Source organism: Tyto alba, unplaced genomic scaffold (assembly GCF_018691265.1).
Source record: "Tyto alba isolate M040663 unplaced genomic scaffold, T.alba_DEE_v4.0 Super-Scaffold_16, whole genome shotgun sequence".
In the NCBI taxonomy this organism is placed as follows: domain Eukaryota; kingdom Metazoa; phylum Chordata; class Aves; order Strigiformes; family Tytonidae; genus Tyto; species Tyto alba.
Window position 1 is genome coordinate 15,760,262 of NW_024881278.1, and position 15,334 is coordinate 15,775,595.

A 15,334-nucleotide genomic window follows, 5' to 3' on the forward strand; every position below is an offset into this window, starting at 1 on the left:
AGCAGCTGACCTATAGTGCTTTAAAAGCAAAAGCTGTCGTTGGAGCAGTTGACTAGTACTATGTTGGTGATGGGCTATTAATTCTTCTTGGTCTCTGCTGAGGTAATGGGAGTCTGTTCAGTTGATGGAAACTAAGAATAAGCCTTTTGCTGCTGCTTAGAACTTGCTGGTGTATTTTAGGTACAAAACCACTTAATGTGGTCATTTAACATGAGCTTAATCTTAGGTTCACAGGTGTTTGTGTGAGTCCTGCAAGGCAGCATGGTATTCTGTTGAGGGATAACAGGGTGCTTATGCTTCTTGGGAAATGTTAGTGTTAACTCACCTGTTGAGACAAGGAGACCTGGGTTGGTTTTGATCTGGCTGAAGAAATTCCTTGTTTGATTGCTACTTACCTCTGGAGTCTGTAAATATGTATTTTATTTTATTTTTTTTCCCCTTGACTCTGAAGTATATGGATGCAAAGTGGGTCAACTTTTTCTTGTACTTTGGGTTTTTTAGGGTCTAGCCTTGCCTCTTTGACCATTAGGATTTAAGTGCCAGCAGGGCCTGCCCTGAAGTTTGTGTCAGAGTGGGGGGCTGGCTTGTACCATGCTAGTTCCAGTAGTTGGCTTCTTTTATTTTTGGACAGTGTGGCACTGGGGTATGTCAAGACAGCACCCCTTATTTTCTCTGTGTTTGCTTCATGTGCTTTGAAATACCTTGCTGGAAAGTGTCAAATCAGAGCCAGTTATTATTATTTCTAGTAAAAAAGATAGAATCTCTTTATTTTGAAAAGTTTAAATCCAGCAGGAATGGATGGCACTTCCAAAGGCAGGTGTGGTAGATCAGCACCCTGATTTCCTTTCATATTAATGGAAATGTTGCTGGGTGTTTCTGATGTTGGACGAGCAGTGGTTTTGACTGGAAAAGACCCTGTGTTCATTCTTGGGAGAAACAAAGCAGCCTGCTTTGTCATTAGAAAGAAGCTGTCCTGAAGAGGTTGCCCTTAAAATGGTAAAGTGAATAAATAGATGGCTGAACCATGAAAATGTCAAGTGTTCTTTAAAACGTGTGAATTAAACAAAAATGTCCACTCCTAAGCATCCAGGATTACAGATGTCTGACACAGTGCCGGGACCTTTCTCCCTCCTCAGATGTGCTGAGCCAAAGCCCTTTGCATCGCACTCATGTGTGATTGCACTGGCCACTGGCTGTCTCCTGGCTGGGCAGGCCAGTTGCTGGGGGGACGCACATGGTGATGGGCAGGGAGAGAATTGGTAGTACATTAAAGAACAAAGAAAAAAAAAAAAACAAACAAAAAAACAAAAAAAACCCAAAAACAACAACCTGCTGTTTTGGACAAATCTGGTCTGCTCTACCTCTGTCTGTGAAAACAGACTCATAGCTCTTTGTCAATAGAAAACCATTTGTGGTATCTTTATTGCATTAAAATAGTTTCTGTTTCTTCCCCCCTCACTTCCCCTGCCTCCTTTGTACATAGCTTTAGCATTTCTTGATGACCTTTTTGTTAATATGATTTCCAGTGGGAGCATTTCACAGTAGAAGTATGTATTCCTTCAGGGTTTACACTGACATTTCCAGCGATTATTTAATTGGACTTCATGTTAGCCTACATCCCCACGGGAATGCATACTTTTGCTGTGAGAAGTTGTAATGTGTCTAATTTTGAGTTTCTGCTATAAATGCTTGCCCTCCAGGGAGGGTAAGTCCAACTCTCATCTGTGGCTGCAGAATCGTCACCATAGTGTGTTTGGGATGTGGGGTTTCTTGTCTTGTTCCTAATTACATTCTTGTATAGCTTAATCCTTGTACCAAAACTGAGAGCAGGCCTTCTCCTCTTTCACCTTCCTGCCTGCTCCGCAAGGGTAACATGGTGCTTTGAAGGATGCTGTCATGCGGCTTATTTTCCTGTGAATACTTGGGTTTTTTTCTTTCAAATGGGCAGACTCTGCATTCACTCAGCATAGGGGGGATTTCCAGTTACAAGCTGGAACCACTGTCTCGAATGCAGGGATGCGGTCCGGGATTATTCACAGTGAGTGGCTTCTGGACAGGCTGGTAAGTGGTCCAGAAGTTAGTGGCATCTCTTGGAAAAGCTGGTGAGTGAGGTAGGGAAAGGATGTGTGTCATCTGCATGGATGGCCTGGGCCCAAAACATAGGATCTAAGGGGTGAGGGGAAACTAAGTTTAAGACACACACCCCACATCCCCTTCCCCTCTGCCCCACCCCCCCCACCCCACCCCCCCCACCCCCCCAAAAAAAAAAATCACAAACTGAAATCCCTAGAGGCAGGTTAAAAAAAAAAAAAAGTTTTTTTTCTAATTGGAACTAATTTGGAAGATCTAGTGGTCCTCAGAAGAAGCAAAGCAAATGGGCAAGACCTGATGGTGGAAAGAAGCAAGGTATGTGTTGAGGTGTGGGAGGCGTTGGGGGTGACGGTGTGGTTGAGAGCAGCTTGGGGAGGGATGGGAGGTACCAAGAGCAGAGCTGGGCAGAGCCAGCATCTCTGGCATGGCACAGCGGGGAAGGGGCTTTTGGTGACCTCTCTCCTGCCTCCCTGGGATGTACCCCTAGGACAGCTGGCTGCGCTGTGCCCGGTGTCGAAGTACAAAATAAAAGTAGATGAGGCCAGGAACTGCACAGGCCGGTGGGAGAGGATGTGTGGTGGCAAGGGGTGTGAGCCATAGCGAGATAAAATTAGAAATAACATGCAAACGCGTTCACACGTGCCTCAATGCCGAGGGGAAACCTTTCCTCTTTATCTGGCATCACACTCTTGACTTCTAAAGGGACCTCAAAGCAGTTGTGTCAAGGATGTGCTTGTAACTCTTCTAGGCCAGAATTTGTGTACAAACCAACCTCTCGGGATAGTTCTCACACAGGAGAAAAAACTTGACCTTGCAAGGTCTTCGGAATGCAGGGGTTTGCCTTTTTTTTGAAGTGCTGTTGGCGGCTCAATTAGAGGGAGAGATTAGATTAGATTGAGTGTATATAGGTGGAAGCTGGTTTTTGTGAACTATGTTTACTTTTACTTTTTTAATGTTTGTTCAAAGCTTGATCTTTTGTGGAAAGGTTCATGCTGCATGCCATGTGGGCGACACGGTCAGAAACCCTGTGATGGGTCTTTTGAACCTTCTGCGGACAGGTGGGAAATAGGCTCACGGGACCAGAAAGTCAGACCTATTGTACTTGCTAGTAGCAATGGAAGTAGAAAAACTTTCAGTTATGCCTTTGACTTTTGGAAAACAGGGAGACAATGTGGGTTGTTGAAGTAAATGTGGATACTTAATGTTGTAAAAGGATGGATTTTTTTTTCATTCCTCCCCCCACCGCCTTCCTGTAACAGGAGGAATGGTAGTGTGTAAAGCAGTCCTGGTGTCACTGTGGTCTACTTGTACTGCAGAAGGATGGGCTCCCTTCTGTTGTGGGCTTGACCTCACAGAAATCTCCCTCCAGTGTTTTAAGAAAAACCAAACCACAGTTTCCTTGAAATCAAAGGATCAACCTCTAATGTCACCTGGGTGAGTGTGATCTGATAGGTCCCCACCCCTTCTGAGAGAAGGGAGTTGCCCTTCTCATCTCAGCTTTGTGCTGTGTGGGACAAATACAGTATTTTCAACCATGTAGAGCTTTCTACATCAATGAGGGCAAGCCTTGACTGCTGCTCTGCAGCAGCTGTGGTGATGAGAAGGACATCAGTCTTGGAGAGTAGGAGCACTCTTATAATGACCTGCTTGGATTAGCCCTATTGCTCCAGAAGAGGTGTGGGAAGCATACTTCTTTACCACAGCAAACAGAGCACTGCTTGGACAAGGAAAGTGGCTGTCCTGTGTTGTTCAGGAAACTTGAGCATCCCTTCTTTCATACTTCAGGATGAACAGAGAATGATCCTCAGTCTCCACTGTTGAACCATCTCTGCTATGGCTAAAAGGGTGCCAGCAACATCTGTGGGAAAGTATGATGGCTAGATCTTCCACTGCAAGGTGGTCTTAGCTCTTGTCCTCTATGGATTCACCCCAAGTGTCCCTGTGCCCTCCATACTAGTGCCTTTGGTACTCATTAGACCTACCCCTGCTTGAGGCTAAGGGAGTACTGCAGAAGTAATATGGAATTAGGTGCTTTTTTCCTGCTTTTACTCTTTCCATGTCATGTGGTGGTGTTGGAGATAAGATAGTGGGCCTTCAGTTTGGTTTTAGGCCCAGATACAAGATCCTTTGTGCATAGCCATGTACTTCGGCAGATATGGCTGTGTTGGTTGGTGGCATGGTTATCCACATCCTGGGAGTGGATTTGGCTTATACTGACTGAATTCTGCTTCAACCCATACAGCTCCTTTTTCCTTAGTGGAAGGAAGCAAGCTGTCATGGATTTGCTGCTAAAAGCATACCCATGTCAGAGGGGGAGCGGTGTTGCCTGGGGTGCCTCTGTGCTGGAGCTTGTTGGTTCACCTTGCGTGTGAAAGCATTCCCACCCTAGACATGTGACCTGGGGACAAGGTATTGCCTCCAAATAAGCTCAGCCAGCCTTAGCCCTCTGTAAACCTGTTGTGTGATGGTCAGCACAAGCAATGCAGTAGCTACCTACCTGCTGAAGCCAGTGGGAACTGTAGCCTGAGCCGAAGCGGAGAAATAAGTGACTGGTAAGGGAAAGAAGATAAGCAAGCACAGTGCATCTCACTCAAGCATGGTGCTACAAGTCCATAGCATGCCCTGCCTAAGGTACAGGGGCAGCCCAAATGCTGGCATTAAAGCGGTGGGGGCTCAGCACCAGCATGCCACCCTGCAGCAGGACCTCTGGGCACTGATGGCAGCACAGCAAGGGGGTGGCTGTGGGGCCTGGACCCTCCTGCCAGCCCGAGGAAGGGCACAGCACCGGGTGGGTGAAGCGTCTGGGCAGTACCTGGCTTCTATTTTTACCCGCTGGAGTCACGTTTGCTTAACCTTGAGGCATCCTGCACTTTGAATCAACTTGACACAAAGTCATCTGTTCATTAATAACACAGGAGCCGTTTAATTGTTCTCTTAGTGGAAAAATACATGAGACTGTCATCAGCTGTTGCTTCTGGCAGTGCTTTTCTGCAGTAATGTAAATAAATGAGGTCACAGGTTTAAAGGAACAGGCTGTGCTTGCACAAATTCAAAGCGTCATCTTAAACAGATATGCACCAGTTGTCCAGTATCTCTATCCTGCACCCCAGATGCTCACTGTAACGTTTCGACCTTAAGCACACTCAAACGCAGCTGCAGGGCCTCGGTTTGCTGTGTTGGTACTGTCAGGGCCTATGCTGAGAAGATGTTTTAAAACTTGGCTTTGTTCCCTGAGCAAGTGAAGCTTTTGGTGGCTGGAACCCCAATATCGCTAAATGCTCTGCTGCTTCCCCCCCTCAAGAGCCCAGCAATTCAAGAAGGAGGGGAAGTTACAGACAGAACATCTTTTCGGCTGATACTTCACAGTGTCCTGGGATTTCTGCTCATGTTGCGCATGTGTCTGTGTGGTTTTGGTTTTATTTTTTTGAGATGGCTTTGTGGTATTGTAATCGAGGATGAGCGGATCCAGAAATCCGCCTGGACAGCTTTTGAAAGCTGTATAAAAGGTCTGTTTGTCTCCTGGGACCACGTGTTCTGTCTAAATGTGGGTCCTGCATCTGCAGTCTGTCATGTATAAAAATATGTTCCTGTTTGTAATTGTAGCAGGAACACCCAGTACCTGTCACACTCAGAACAAAGTATGGCCACACCGATGAGGTAATGCAAAGGTATTGCTTTATGGTGAGGGTATTTCACAGTAACTGCCTCTCTATAAGCTCTCTCACTGTAGAGGGAACAAGGTCACTGACTCCCTTTACTGTGGGGTAAGAGCCCGTTTCCAGATAGGAAACGTACTGCAGGTCTAACAAAACATATTGTAAACCCACATCCTCGTTTGCATTTAGTCACACAGCCATAGAGCAGCAGTGGTGGTTGAAAGGTGCCAAAGAAGACACAGAGAAGGAGGGCGGGTGTTGCTGTTGTTACTGTACTCCTTGTACTTTAATTCTCAATCTTATCTTAAAAGAAAAAAAAAAAAAAAAAGGAAGAAAAAACCCAACCAAATGAAAAATAACACCCATTTGTATAAAATGTATGTGTGTGCAGGTAAGGTTTGTTATTGTGCCTTGCTTTGAAGATGATTGTTTCTATTGCAAGGTCACGGTCCCTTGTAAAACCTGGTTGCCTCGTTCCTGCCTTACCGTTTGTGCCTGTTTTGCATGGTATTTGCCCTCTTCTGGTAGCAAATGACAGACACCATGTTTGGCATGATTTTCAAACAAGCAGCATGCTGCTTGTCTTTTTATTTGTTTAGAGCTGCTCTGACTCCTGTCCAGCTGCTTACTGGCCTTGTAGCACTGGTGCAAGCCCCGGGCTCCTGGGTGGCTTCGGAGCTGGGAAAGTCTGTGTGCAGCTGCTGCCTGGGTGCTGCTAGGCGGGGGATTTTGAGACTGCATTAAGAGAGATGTTTATGGGCAGATGGCTGCAAAGAACTTGAACAACAAGTGTGAATAGCTGGAGCATGTACTTGAAACTTCCTAAAAGTTTTGAGGTCTCAGACAATCCGAAGTCTGTTGATCACTAACTGTTCTGGCAGGGCAGGACACTGGAAGATGTCATGCAGTGATAACTGCAAAAATATCTGGCTCTTGCATCAGTGGCAAGCAAGAGCCCTCGACCTTCTGTTGTGTTCCACTCCACTAGGTAGCAGGCAAGGCCGTCTGCTGTGGAGGGTCCCGCTTCATTGATTCATTTCCTTATGGAAGAAATACCTTGGGTTCCCCAGTGTGTTGGACGTCCTCGTGTGTCCATCTTCACCCAGTTTTGGGTACGTTCAGCCCCCCTGAAGGCCTGCCCAACAGCCATTTTGGAGCAGAGTGTGCACAAAAGCAGTTGGAATGTTCTCTGCATCCCTGCAGTGGGCTGCGTCAAACTGGCTGTGCTGTTCAGGCTTTTTGCGGTACTTTGGTTATTAAAGCTCTGCGATTATGTTTAAAGCTAGAAGAGACAGGTTACATGCATGACATTCTGTAGCAGTGAACATTGGTGGCTTATCTAGCTGCTGGCATTTTGGTTTGTCACTGAAGGTGGCTACATGACTGAGTCTAGCCTTCGTGGCTGTCATTCAAACTGCCCTGCTACGCATGCTAATGGTCTTTCCTGGTGGATATATTATATTGCCTCTGTGCTTAGGCTGCCTGTCTGTGATGAAGGATTTTTGCGTATGGCAAGTAGCAGATGAAAATCAGCTTTTTAAAATGCAGCTTACTTCTGTGTTAGTGAGAGGCTTCTGCCAGGTTAAGCTTCTCCTCCACACTCCCTGTTATTACTCTTACACTTCCTTTATGCCCCAGATTTGGGAAGGCTTGAGCAGGTTCAACCACAAAACAGCTTCTGTTACAACCACAAATCACTAAAGCAACTTATTTTTCAGAGGTTTTCTTGTGAATCCCAGAATGCTCTGGTTATTGTTTAAACAACAATATTTAAGCAGAATGGATTGCTTGCCTATGTAGAATGGGAATGTGAGTTGGGCTTAGCCTTTAGCCCAGGCTCTAGGCTGGGGCTCTCAGTTTGGGTGAGACATCAGAAATCTTCAGCTTGGACTGTAGTCTTGTTTGTTTTCTTGAGTAGACTGAGAAGACTTTTCAGATGCTGTCAAGGCCAAAGGGTACAGTTGGCAGTTAAGCTCAAATTTTTGTCCTTGCTCTTTCGATCCTGCTCCTCTGTTGTAACAGCTTTGAAGGTAGAGATGCTTAAGGCAGATCTGTTTGCTCAGTGTCCTGTAAACAGCAGAAACAGCTGAAGACAAGCATGCTTTTGAGGTGGGGGAAATACTCTGTGTCTTGTGGGCAATTCAGGAATTTCTGAGAAGATGAGTTACTAGCAGTGTGTGAAGGATAAAAGTCTGGACATCAAAAAGGGCACTTGGATTAGAGGGGCTCAGATGGTTGTAACCTCGACTGTGTGCCTCGTGCCCATCGAGTACTGTGTAGGGCACTGAGATGGCCCCTGGGTGGGTCCCACCCTGTGGGCAGGCGTGTGGACATTTGGAGTTGGAGCACTCAAGACGTAGGCATCGAAGCCCTTTGCTGCATCTGGCCCAGAGCCTGTGTGACTGTGTTTTGCTCTGTTTTAAAATCTTCCTTTGCTAAATCACTGTGAAAGAGCATGGAAAAGACAACCTCTTTTCTTCTTTTTTCAAAAATAACATTATTGGGATGGTGACATTCAGAATTTATTTTGGCTAGTCTAGCTCTTTCTAGTAACTTCAGAGTAGCTCTCCCCCCTCCTGGGTGGTTTGTTTTTTTTTCTGGCTTGCATTTAAAGTGCAATTGATTCTGTACACTTGGCCCGTTCTTGATGTGGTGCATGACTCCAAGTATCCTGGTACAACATAAACGTGAGCTTTTGGGGACGAGGCGGGGGGGGGGAATATATCATTGCATTTCTCTTCTTTCCGCCTTTTTCTTTTGGAGGAGCCACCTGTTAGCATTACATCAGTGGCTCCCAGGAACGCCGCCTCCTACCAAAGGCCTTACACAAAGTAGTTCTTCTTGTATTGTTTGCGCTCAGAGAGCTGATGTCATGCCAGCTGATGTCATTGTGTGCTTTGTGTAATCGCTATGGAAACCGGGCAGGTGGGGAGCCTGGGGCTGATGTAATTGCCGAATGAGGTGTAGAAAGAAGGTCTGCTTTTCTTGCTCCAGTTCTGTGGAGCCGCCCTCCTGATAAAAAATAAAAGGGGGGGGTGGGGGGGGGTGGCACAGAATACAGCTTGAAAAAGCCAGTAAGATGTGCAGTAGAGCCAAGGGAGGCACGAGCCAAAAAAGTGACTTCTCCCTTCCCCCTCGGATCCATTTCCCAATCCATATTAATGTCCTAAAAATAACTCTTGCTAGATATTTTCAGGCAGCCGGGGCAGAAAAAGGAGAGCTGCTTGCCACATATTAAGTGAGCACCTCAGTCGCTGTTAGGGTACATGGCGTGGTTTTCTTTTGTTCAGCCGCACAAATGCGCACGTATCACTCCCCGGAGCGATGCTGGTGTGAGCTGCACCCGCCCCTCCTCGGGGGTGGTGGATGGGGGTCTGCCCCACCGCGAATCTGCTGTGGACAGGTAAAGCTAAAAGACTGCCCCAGCTGGCTCACTGCTCTGCTTTGGTGTGCTGCTAGCCCATTTGCTCGTTGTTTTGGCAATGTTTTCCTTCTTGGAAAAATACCTTTTGTCTTTTTCTTCCCCACCCCTCCCTTTGCCCCCTTCCACAGACTTGTAGGTGAGGCAGCCCCAGTGCACTGATGTTGCACAGAGGCGTGTTTGTCTCTGAGCCCGTTCCTTGTCACAGTCAGCCTCACGGAGGGGAGGACAATGTGTGCTGCTGGTTGATGCCACCTTTGCCACTGGTGGCAGTGCCCAGCATTGGCCACCGTGGTGGTGGTGGTGGGGACAATAGAGCCAGCTCCCATCTTGGTGGCCCCAGCGTGTGTTCCAAAGAAAGGTGGGTCCAAAGTGTTGCTGACCTCAGGGTGTCTAACCAAAATATCTGTTTGGTCTTTCTTCCCAGGAGGACTCAGCGGTTTCAAGCAGAACCACGAAAACCTCTGCGATAACTCCCTCCAGCTGCAAGAGTGCCCGGAGGGGGGAGGCGGGGGTGGCGGTGCATCTGCCGTGCCCCCCACGCTACCTCAGTCCATCCCCACCACGCCGGACATCGAGAACGCTGAGCTCACCCCCATCCTGCCCTTCCTCTTCCTTGGAAATGAGCACGATGCTCAGGACTTGGAGAAAATGCAGAGGATGAACATTGGCTACGTAATCAATGTGACCACCCACCTGCCCCTGTACCATTACGAGAAAGGCATGTTCAACTACAAGCGGCTCCCGGCCACTGACAGCAACAAGCAGAATCTCAGGCAGTATTTTGAAGAGGCTTTTGAGTTCATTGGTAATTACCCTTGACTGGAAATGCTCCTGTGGTTTTTTACCTGTTGTAAGAATCTAGGCTGAATTTTATGCTTCGCTAACTACCCTGAAGGCTGCAGAAGGCCATATTTGGTTTTGTTTAGGTTGTCAGAAATGCTGAACACCTCACATTTCTACTTGTTCTCATCTCTGGCATATCTAGTTAAGTAGCCTGGGGGTACAATTTTTATCCACTGATAGTGATGCCTACCTCCAGGCCTTCAAATTCAGAAACCCCAGAAAACTGAGAATTTTGTCATCCCCTCTTCTTGATTCCTTTGCATTCCTCTTTTCCACAGTAGCCTCCAGCCAGTTTTTCATAGTAACTATTCTTAATGATGGCTGAGTCTTTCCTAGCTTAATTTCTTCATAAAACTGACAAACTTTCACACTTTACTTGTTCTACAGATAGATTTATAACTACAAAGTGTATGTGTGGATGAGTGGATTGTGAGAAAAAGTTGTATTAATAAGTCTCTAAACCTAGTAGGCTGTGTCAAGGAGTTTACCACAGACATGCAGCTTGTTGGGACAGTTGCTGAAGAAATGACCCAGCAATGTTGCTCCGAACCTCACTGTGACCCACGCAGCTCATCCCTCAGCCAAGTTTAGGGGAGCATTCAGCTCTGGTTGGTCATCTGGGCTAAAGCCAGATGGCCTCTTTAAGCAAGGCTGGTCAGTGAGGACATCTGCATGTGATACTGAAAGCTTTTGAGGACCTTCCCTTGCCCCCTGTATGTCTTTGTGGGCACAGCTTTTGCAGCGTAGTGAATGTCTGCTTTGCTACCCCAGCACAAGTATGTGTCCTGAGAGGTTTTCTGAAATATGCTGGAGGGGACCACTGACATAGAATTTTATTTTCTCGTGCTGAGGTTGGGCTCATCTCTTCAGCTAGACAAAGGAAGTGTGCTTCTGTGCTGTGTCACAGCTTAGGTCCTTAGCTGACCCCAAGCTGAAGTGGGTGCAGAGCTGTGTCCCTCCCTGCCCTCCAACCATCAATGTTTGTGGCCTTTGAGTCTGGGTGTGGGTACATGGCTCCTGAAACTCAAGCTTCCTTGTTCTGGCTCTGTGGAGGTGCCCTCGGGCTCAGCAAGGCTTGGGTCCTGGGCCAGAAGGTCCAAGCTCAGCCTGTTCTTCGGAGCCCATCTTCCCCTGCCGCGTGGCTGGGCAGGGGCCGGCTGTGTTTCGGTTGTGGGGGGGTCACCGTGCGCTGAGGCACGCAGCCTGCCGCCACGCGACTGCAGCGAAGGTGGATGGGCAGCTGGCTGGTTACGCCGCGGTTCGTGTGGAGGGCAGCAGTGAAGCTGGAGTCTTGCCGCTGAGAGCTGCTACCAGGGGCCCTTGGGCTTGTCCTCTACGGTGTGGAGGAACAAAGGATCTCTGCTTAAAACCTTTTTTTTTTTTTTTTCTAGTGTTTCTAACCCAATCCCTACTCAACCACTAGTGCTGTCAGCTCCTGAATCTGCTGATTACTATGTGCATGGGAAGGTTAACACCCCTTTTTGGGTGAAAGGGAAGCCTTCTGTGAGGGCAGAGGAGGGAGAATCTTGCTTTGATTCTTTGGGAAGAAAAGCTGGGTGGAGAAATCCAGTAAAACCTTAAACTTTAAATTCAACAAGATGAGGACATGCAATAGGCTAAGCTTATGTAAAGAAACTGAGAAACTGTAGAGCTCTGCTGAGGTCCTTTGGGGGTGGGAAGGAGATTTCTGCACACAGCATCCCTATGAACTGCAGGATTAGAGCTCTCAAAACCACTAAAAGATAGTGTTTGACTTATGACCTTACCAAGGGCAGAGAAAGCAACCTTGCTCAGAAATGGTTTAGAAAGTGTTTCAAAACCCATTTTATTTTCCTTTTTTAATAATTACAGCTTCAGGGCCTGTCTTTGTTTTTAATAAACAAATATTTCTCCATTGAGAGTTTTTCTCCATAGCAAATTTAGCCAGCTGGGGAAGTAACTAGTCAAAGCTTTCCCTTGCTCAGGGTAAACTTTAAATTGCATTTGAGAAGATTTGGAAATGTTTAAACAGCAGATGATTGGCCTATGTTTCTTTAAATATGCCTTTAAAAAACCACAACCAAACCCAGGTTTAGCTAAGATTAAGCCATAGGAAGTGAAATCATCAAAAACTCTCTGGGAAAGTGTGTCAAAATGCATTAGAGAGTTTCAGCTTTCTGAAACACTAACTGGCAAAAACATCTACAGGGAAGTTTGCTTCATTGGCGCTTTTACAACACAGGTGGAACATGTAGGGTAGGATGAACCATACTCTTGGTGGGGTTGGATTCATGCCACAACTTGCTAAATTCATGCTCCTCCTGCAAATTGAAACAAAAGAAATAGATTGAAGTGTCACATCTTGAAAGTTTTCTCTCCTGTTTTAAAAACAGACTCTGGAAGATGAAGATGGTATGGTGTGACTCTTCTTTCTCATGTCGTATTAGCATACACTTCCAGGGGCTCTGTCTTCCTTAAATCCTGCCCAGGTTGCATCCTTCCAAGTGATGTATCTTTGTGGAAAGTGTGTGTGTGATTGTTGTTGCCTCCCTCCCCACCTTGTCCTTTCCCTACTGCTCCCAGTGAGGAGCTCTGGAGGGATAGAGTTCAGCAGAAGGCAATGCTGTGCTTCAATCATGAAGAAACGGGGATGACAAATTGCCTTTTTACACTGCTGAAGGTGACCAAGTCAAAACACACAGAGCTTGATATGTAGGAAGTGAGGAGTCAGAATTTGAGGTGTCTTGCTGAGGTATGAACTGGATCCAGCCTCTGCTTTTGCAGGGACACCACAGCAGAGTGCCCTTTGGAAGCTCGTTTCAAGAGTAGCTTTGTAAAAGCCTTGAAGAATAACGGTTTGAAACAGATGTATTGTCATGAATTGAATCTGAAAATACCTGTTTTTTGAAAAGGTAGTGTCCTGCTTTGAAAGACAGGGAGGCTGAGATACGGACATAACGCAGTGGTGTTGTGGCAGAGGTGGAGATGGAGCCCGAGCTGCCTCTTCATAGGCCTTGACTTCCTAAATAAATGCTCCCTGGCAGTGCATGGGATCAGCGCACCAGTGTCTCTCGATGTGCAGTTTGTCTAATAAAGAGATAAAAGTGAACATGAGGATTTTCAGTGTTAGACTGGCTGGTGTGTTTCACATTCAGTAGTTCTGAAACACCAAAGGAAGATGGACTGGAGGGGAAGGGGAGGCGATGCTGCTGTGCTTGTAATCAAATAAAGGGACTTTGCACATTAAGTTACCCTTAGTGGCACTGAGCTTTTTCTAATTTACGATCTGGCAAAAAAAATCTTATTTTCTTCTGTCTGTCTTGTTTCCAGAGGAAGCTCATCAGTGTGGAAAAGGTCTCCTCATCCACTGCCAGGCTGGTGTCTCCCGATCTGCCACCATAGTTATCGCGTACTTAATGAAGCACACGCGCATGACCATGACAGATGCCTATAAATTTGTAAAAGGCAAAAGACCAATCATTTCCCCTAACCTTAACTTTATGGGGCAGTTACTGGAGTTTGAAGAAGATCTAAACAACGGTGTTACACCACGAATCCTTACACCAAAGTTGATCGGCGTAGAGACTGTCGTGTGACGGCGAAGCTGCAAGGAGGTGGTCAATGAAGGGGTTAACCTATTCTTCACCTGATTTTGGGCAATGATGGGTGGGTTGTGGGTTTTTCTTTTTAGCTTTCAAGGCGGGGGGGGTTATGGCAAACTTTTTTGTGAATAAAAACCTTTTTTTGTAAGGAAAGGTTTTTAAACGATCTAAGAACTTTGCTGTGTTTGGGATGCTGTTGTGATTTCCTTCCCAGATGCTGGCAGAGCAGGGAGGATTTGGAGCAAAAGGAGTACTTTTTAAAATCAAAACAAGAAGAAGAAATATTGGGCTTTTTTTTCTTTTTATTTTTCCTCTCCTGCTACTTGTAGAGTTTATGGCTAAGTAGTCTGTGCAGGTTCATAGACTGAAGAAACCTAAGTTGAAGATGAAACACAAACAGCCAAAACAAAGCAGAGAAAAAACCTCCCTGAAACATAAGGGCCTTCATTCTTCAAAGGCTTTGCTAAAGATAACCTAGCAAAACGCTCACTGATGCAAAGGAAATAGGAGCAGCTTAAAAAGTCTGCAAGGCACTTTTCACACTCCTGACTCTAACTAAAGAAGAAGAAAAAAAAGTTTATTTGGCGTGTTTCAAGTTCCAGTTCTATTTTTCTATTTTGGGGTGTAAGGTTTTAACAGTAAGGGACTTTGATCATTCTATGCCATATGCCTTCACTGGCTTCTTGTGCAATAATAATCTGGGGTTTGTTTTGAGTGTTCAAACCAATTAGAGTTGGCTGCCCACTAATAATAAGATAATAATTTTTAAAGTCTAATAGTGCAACAGCAGCCAGCTTGGTTCAGAAAGGATAACTGAGAGCAGTTATTTTCTTCCTTTATATGATTTTGATCCTGGTTACAGTGCCATAAACCTTGTTACATATGTATATCAGAATGTACAAAAATCGAACGAGCAAAGTTTATTTAAAAATATTTTTCGCACAAAATATTGGTGTGTTTCAGTTGTCTATGTAAAAAAAAAAAAAAAATTTGATTATAAAACAAAAAGTCTTTTGGAAAATGTGTCCCCTTTTATTTCTTCAGCAATTTTCCTTTTTCTTTCTGTGGGATGGGGTTTTGTTCTGTTCTTTCTTTGTTTTTTGTTGCAGTGTACATCTCCCTTTCACAAAACTGGTATCTCTTATTTGGCTTGAATTCAGTGTTTTGTTCCTGTCCTCTGCTGGTGGAACATGTTTTCTTTATTTTCTACTGTAGTCTTACATCCTTCAATTTCTGTAACCGGATTTTTTTTCTCCTGGAAGTGCATCAGTTTTTGAGCTGTTCAGCTGAATTAGCACTATTGATGAGGGCTCTTTGGGACAGACCTGTTACTTCTACAGCTCGCTAGCCATTTGGAAAAAATAAGAAATAAACATTCTCCACAGATTCCTTTTCATCTTCCTACAATTAGCTTATCTTCTATGTTACAAAATTGTCCGGTTTCTAGAAATACATTGGTTTCATGTGTGCTTTTCCCCTTGCCTTGCTATAGCCCCCTCATTTGGCAGTTCCATGATTCCTGGGAATCTTCCTCTCATGATTTCCCCCTCTCTCTTGCCCATCTTTACTTCATCCCTCTCCTTTTCTAGCTGTGTCAGTGTTAAGTGTAGTATGTATTGTAGGGCTGATGTTTCTTCCTGACAGTGTCCTTTAGGCAGCTGACTTTTGCTTTCTTTGTTTGTATTTACTTTTTTTTTTTTAGCGATATGGTAGAATCTGATCTATTCTGGACTGCTACC

At 45.6% G+C, this 15,334-nt stretch overlaps 1 protein-coding gene across 2 annotated transcripts in view; it reads left to right on the forward strand.

Annotated features, from left to right (window-relative positions):
• Positions 1-14,616, forward strand: part of DUSP10 (dual specificity phosphatase 10) — a 28,864-nt gene extending 14,248 nt beyond the window's left edge. For both annotated transcript variants that reach the window (XM_032989472.2, XM_032989471.2), the window contains exons 3-4: positions 9,596-9,976; positions 13,324-14,616. In XM_032989472.2, coding sequence (XP_032845363.2) covers positions 9,596-9,976; positions 13,324-13,589 — 647 coding nt within the window. In that variant the 3' untranslated portion in view covers positions 13,590-14,616. The remainder of the gene's footprint in view (positions 1-9,595; positions 9,977-13,323) is intronic.
• The last annotated feature ends 718 nt before the right edge of the window (positions 14,617-15,334 follow it).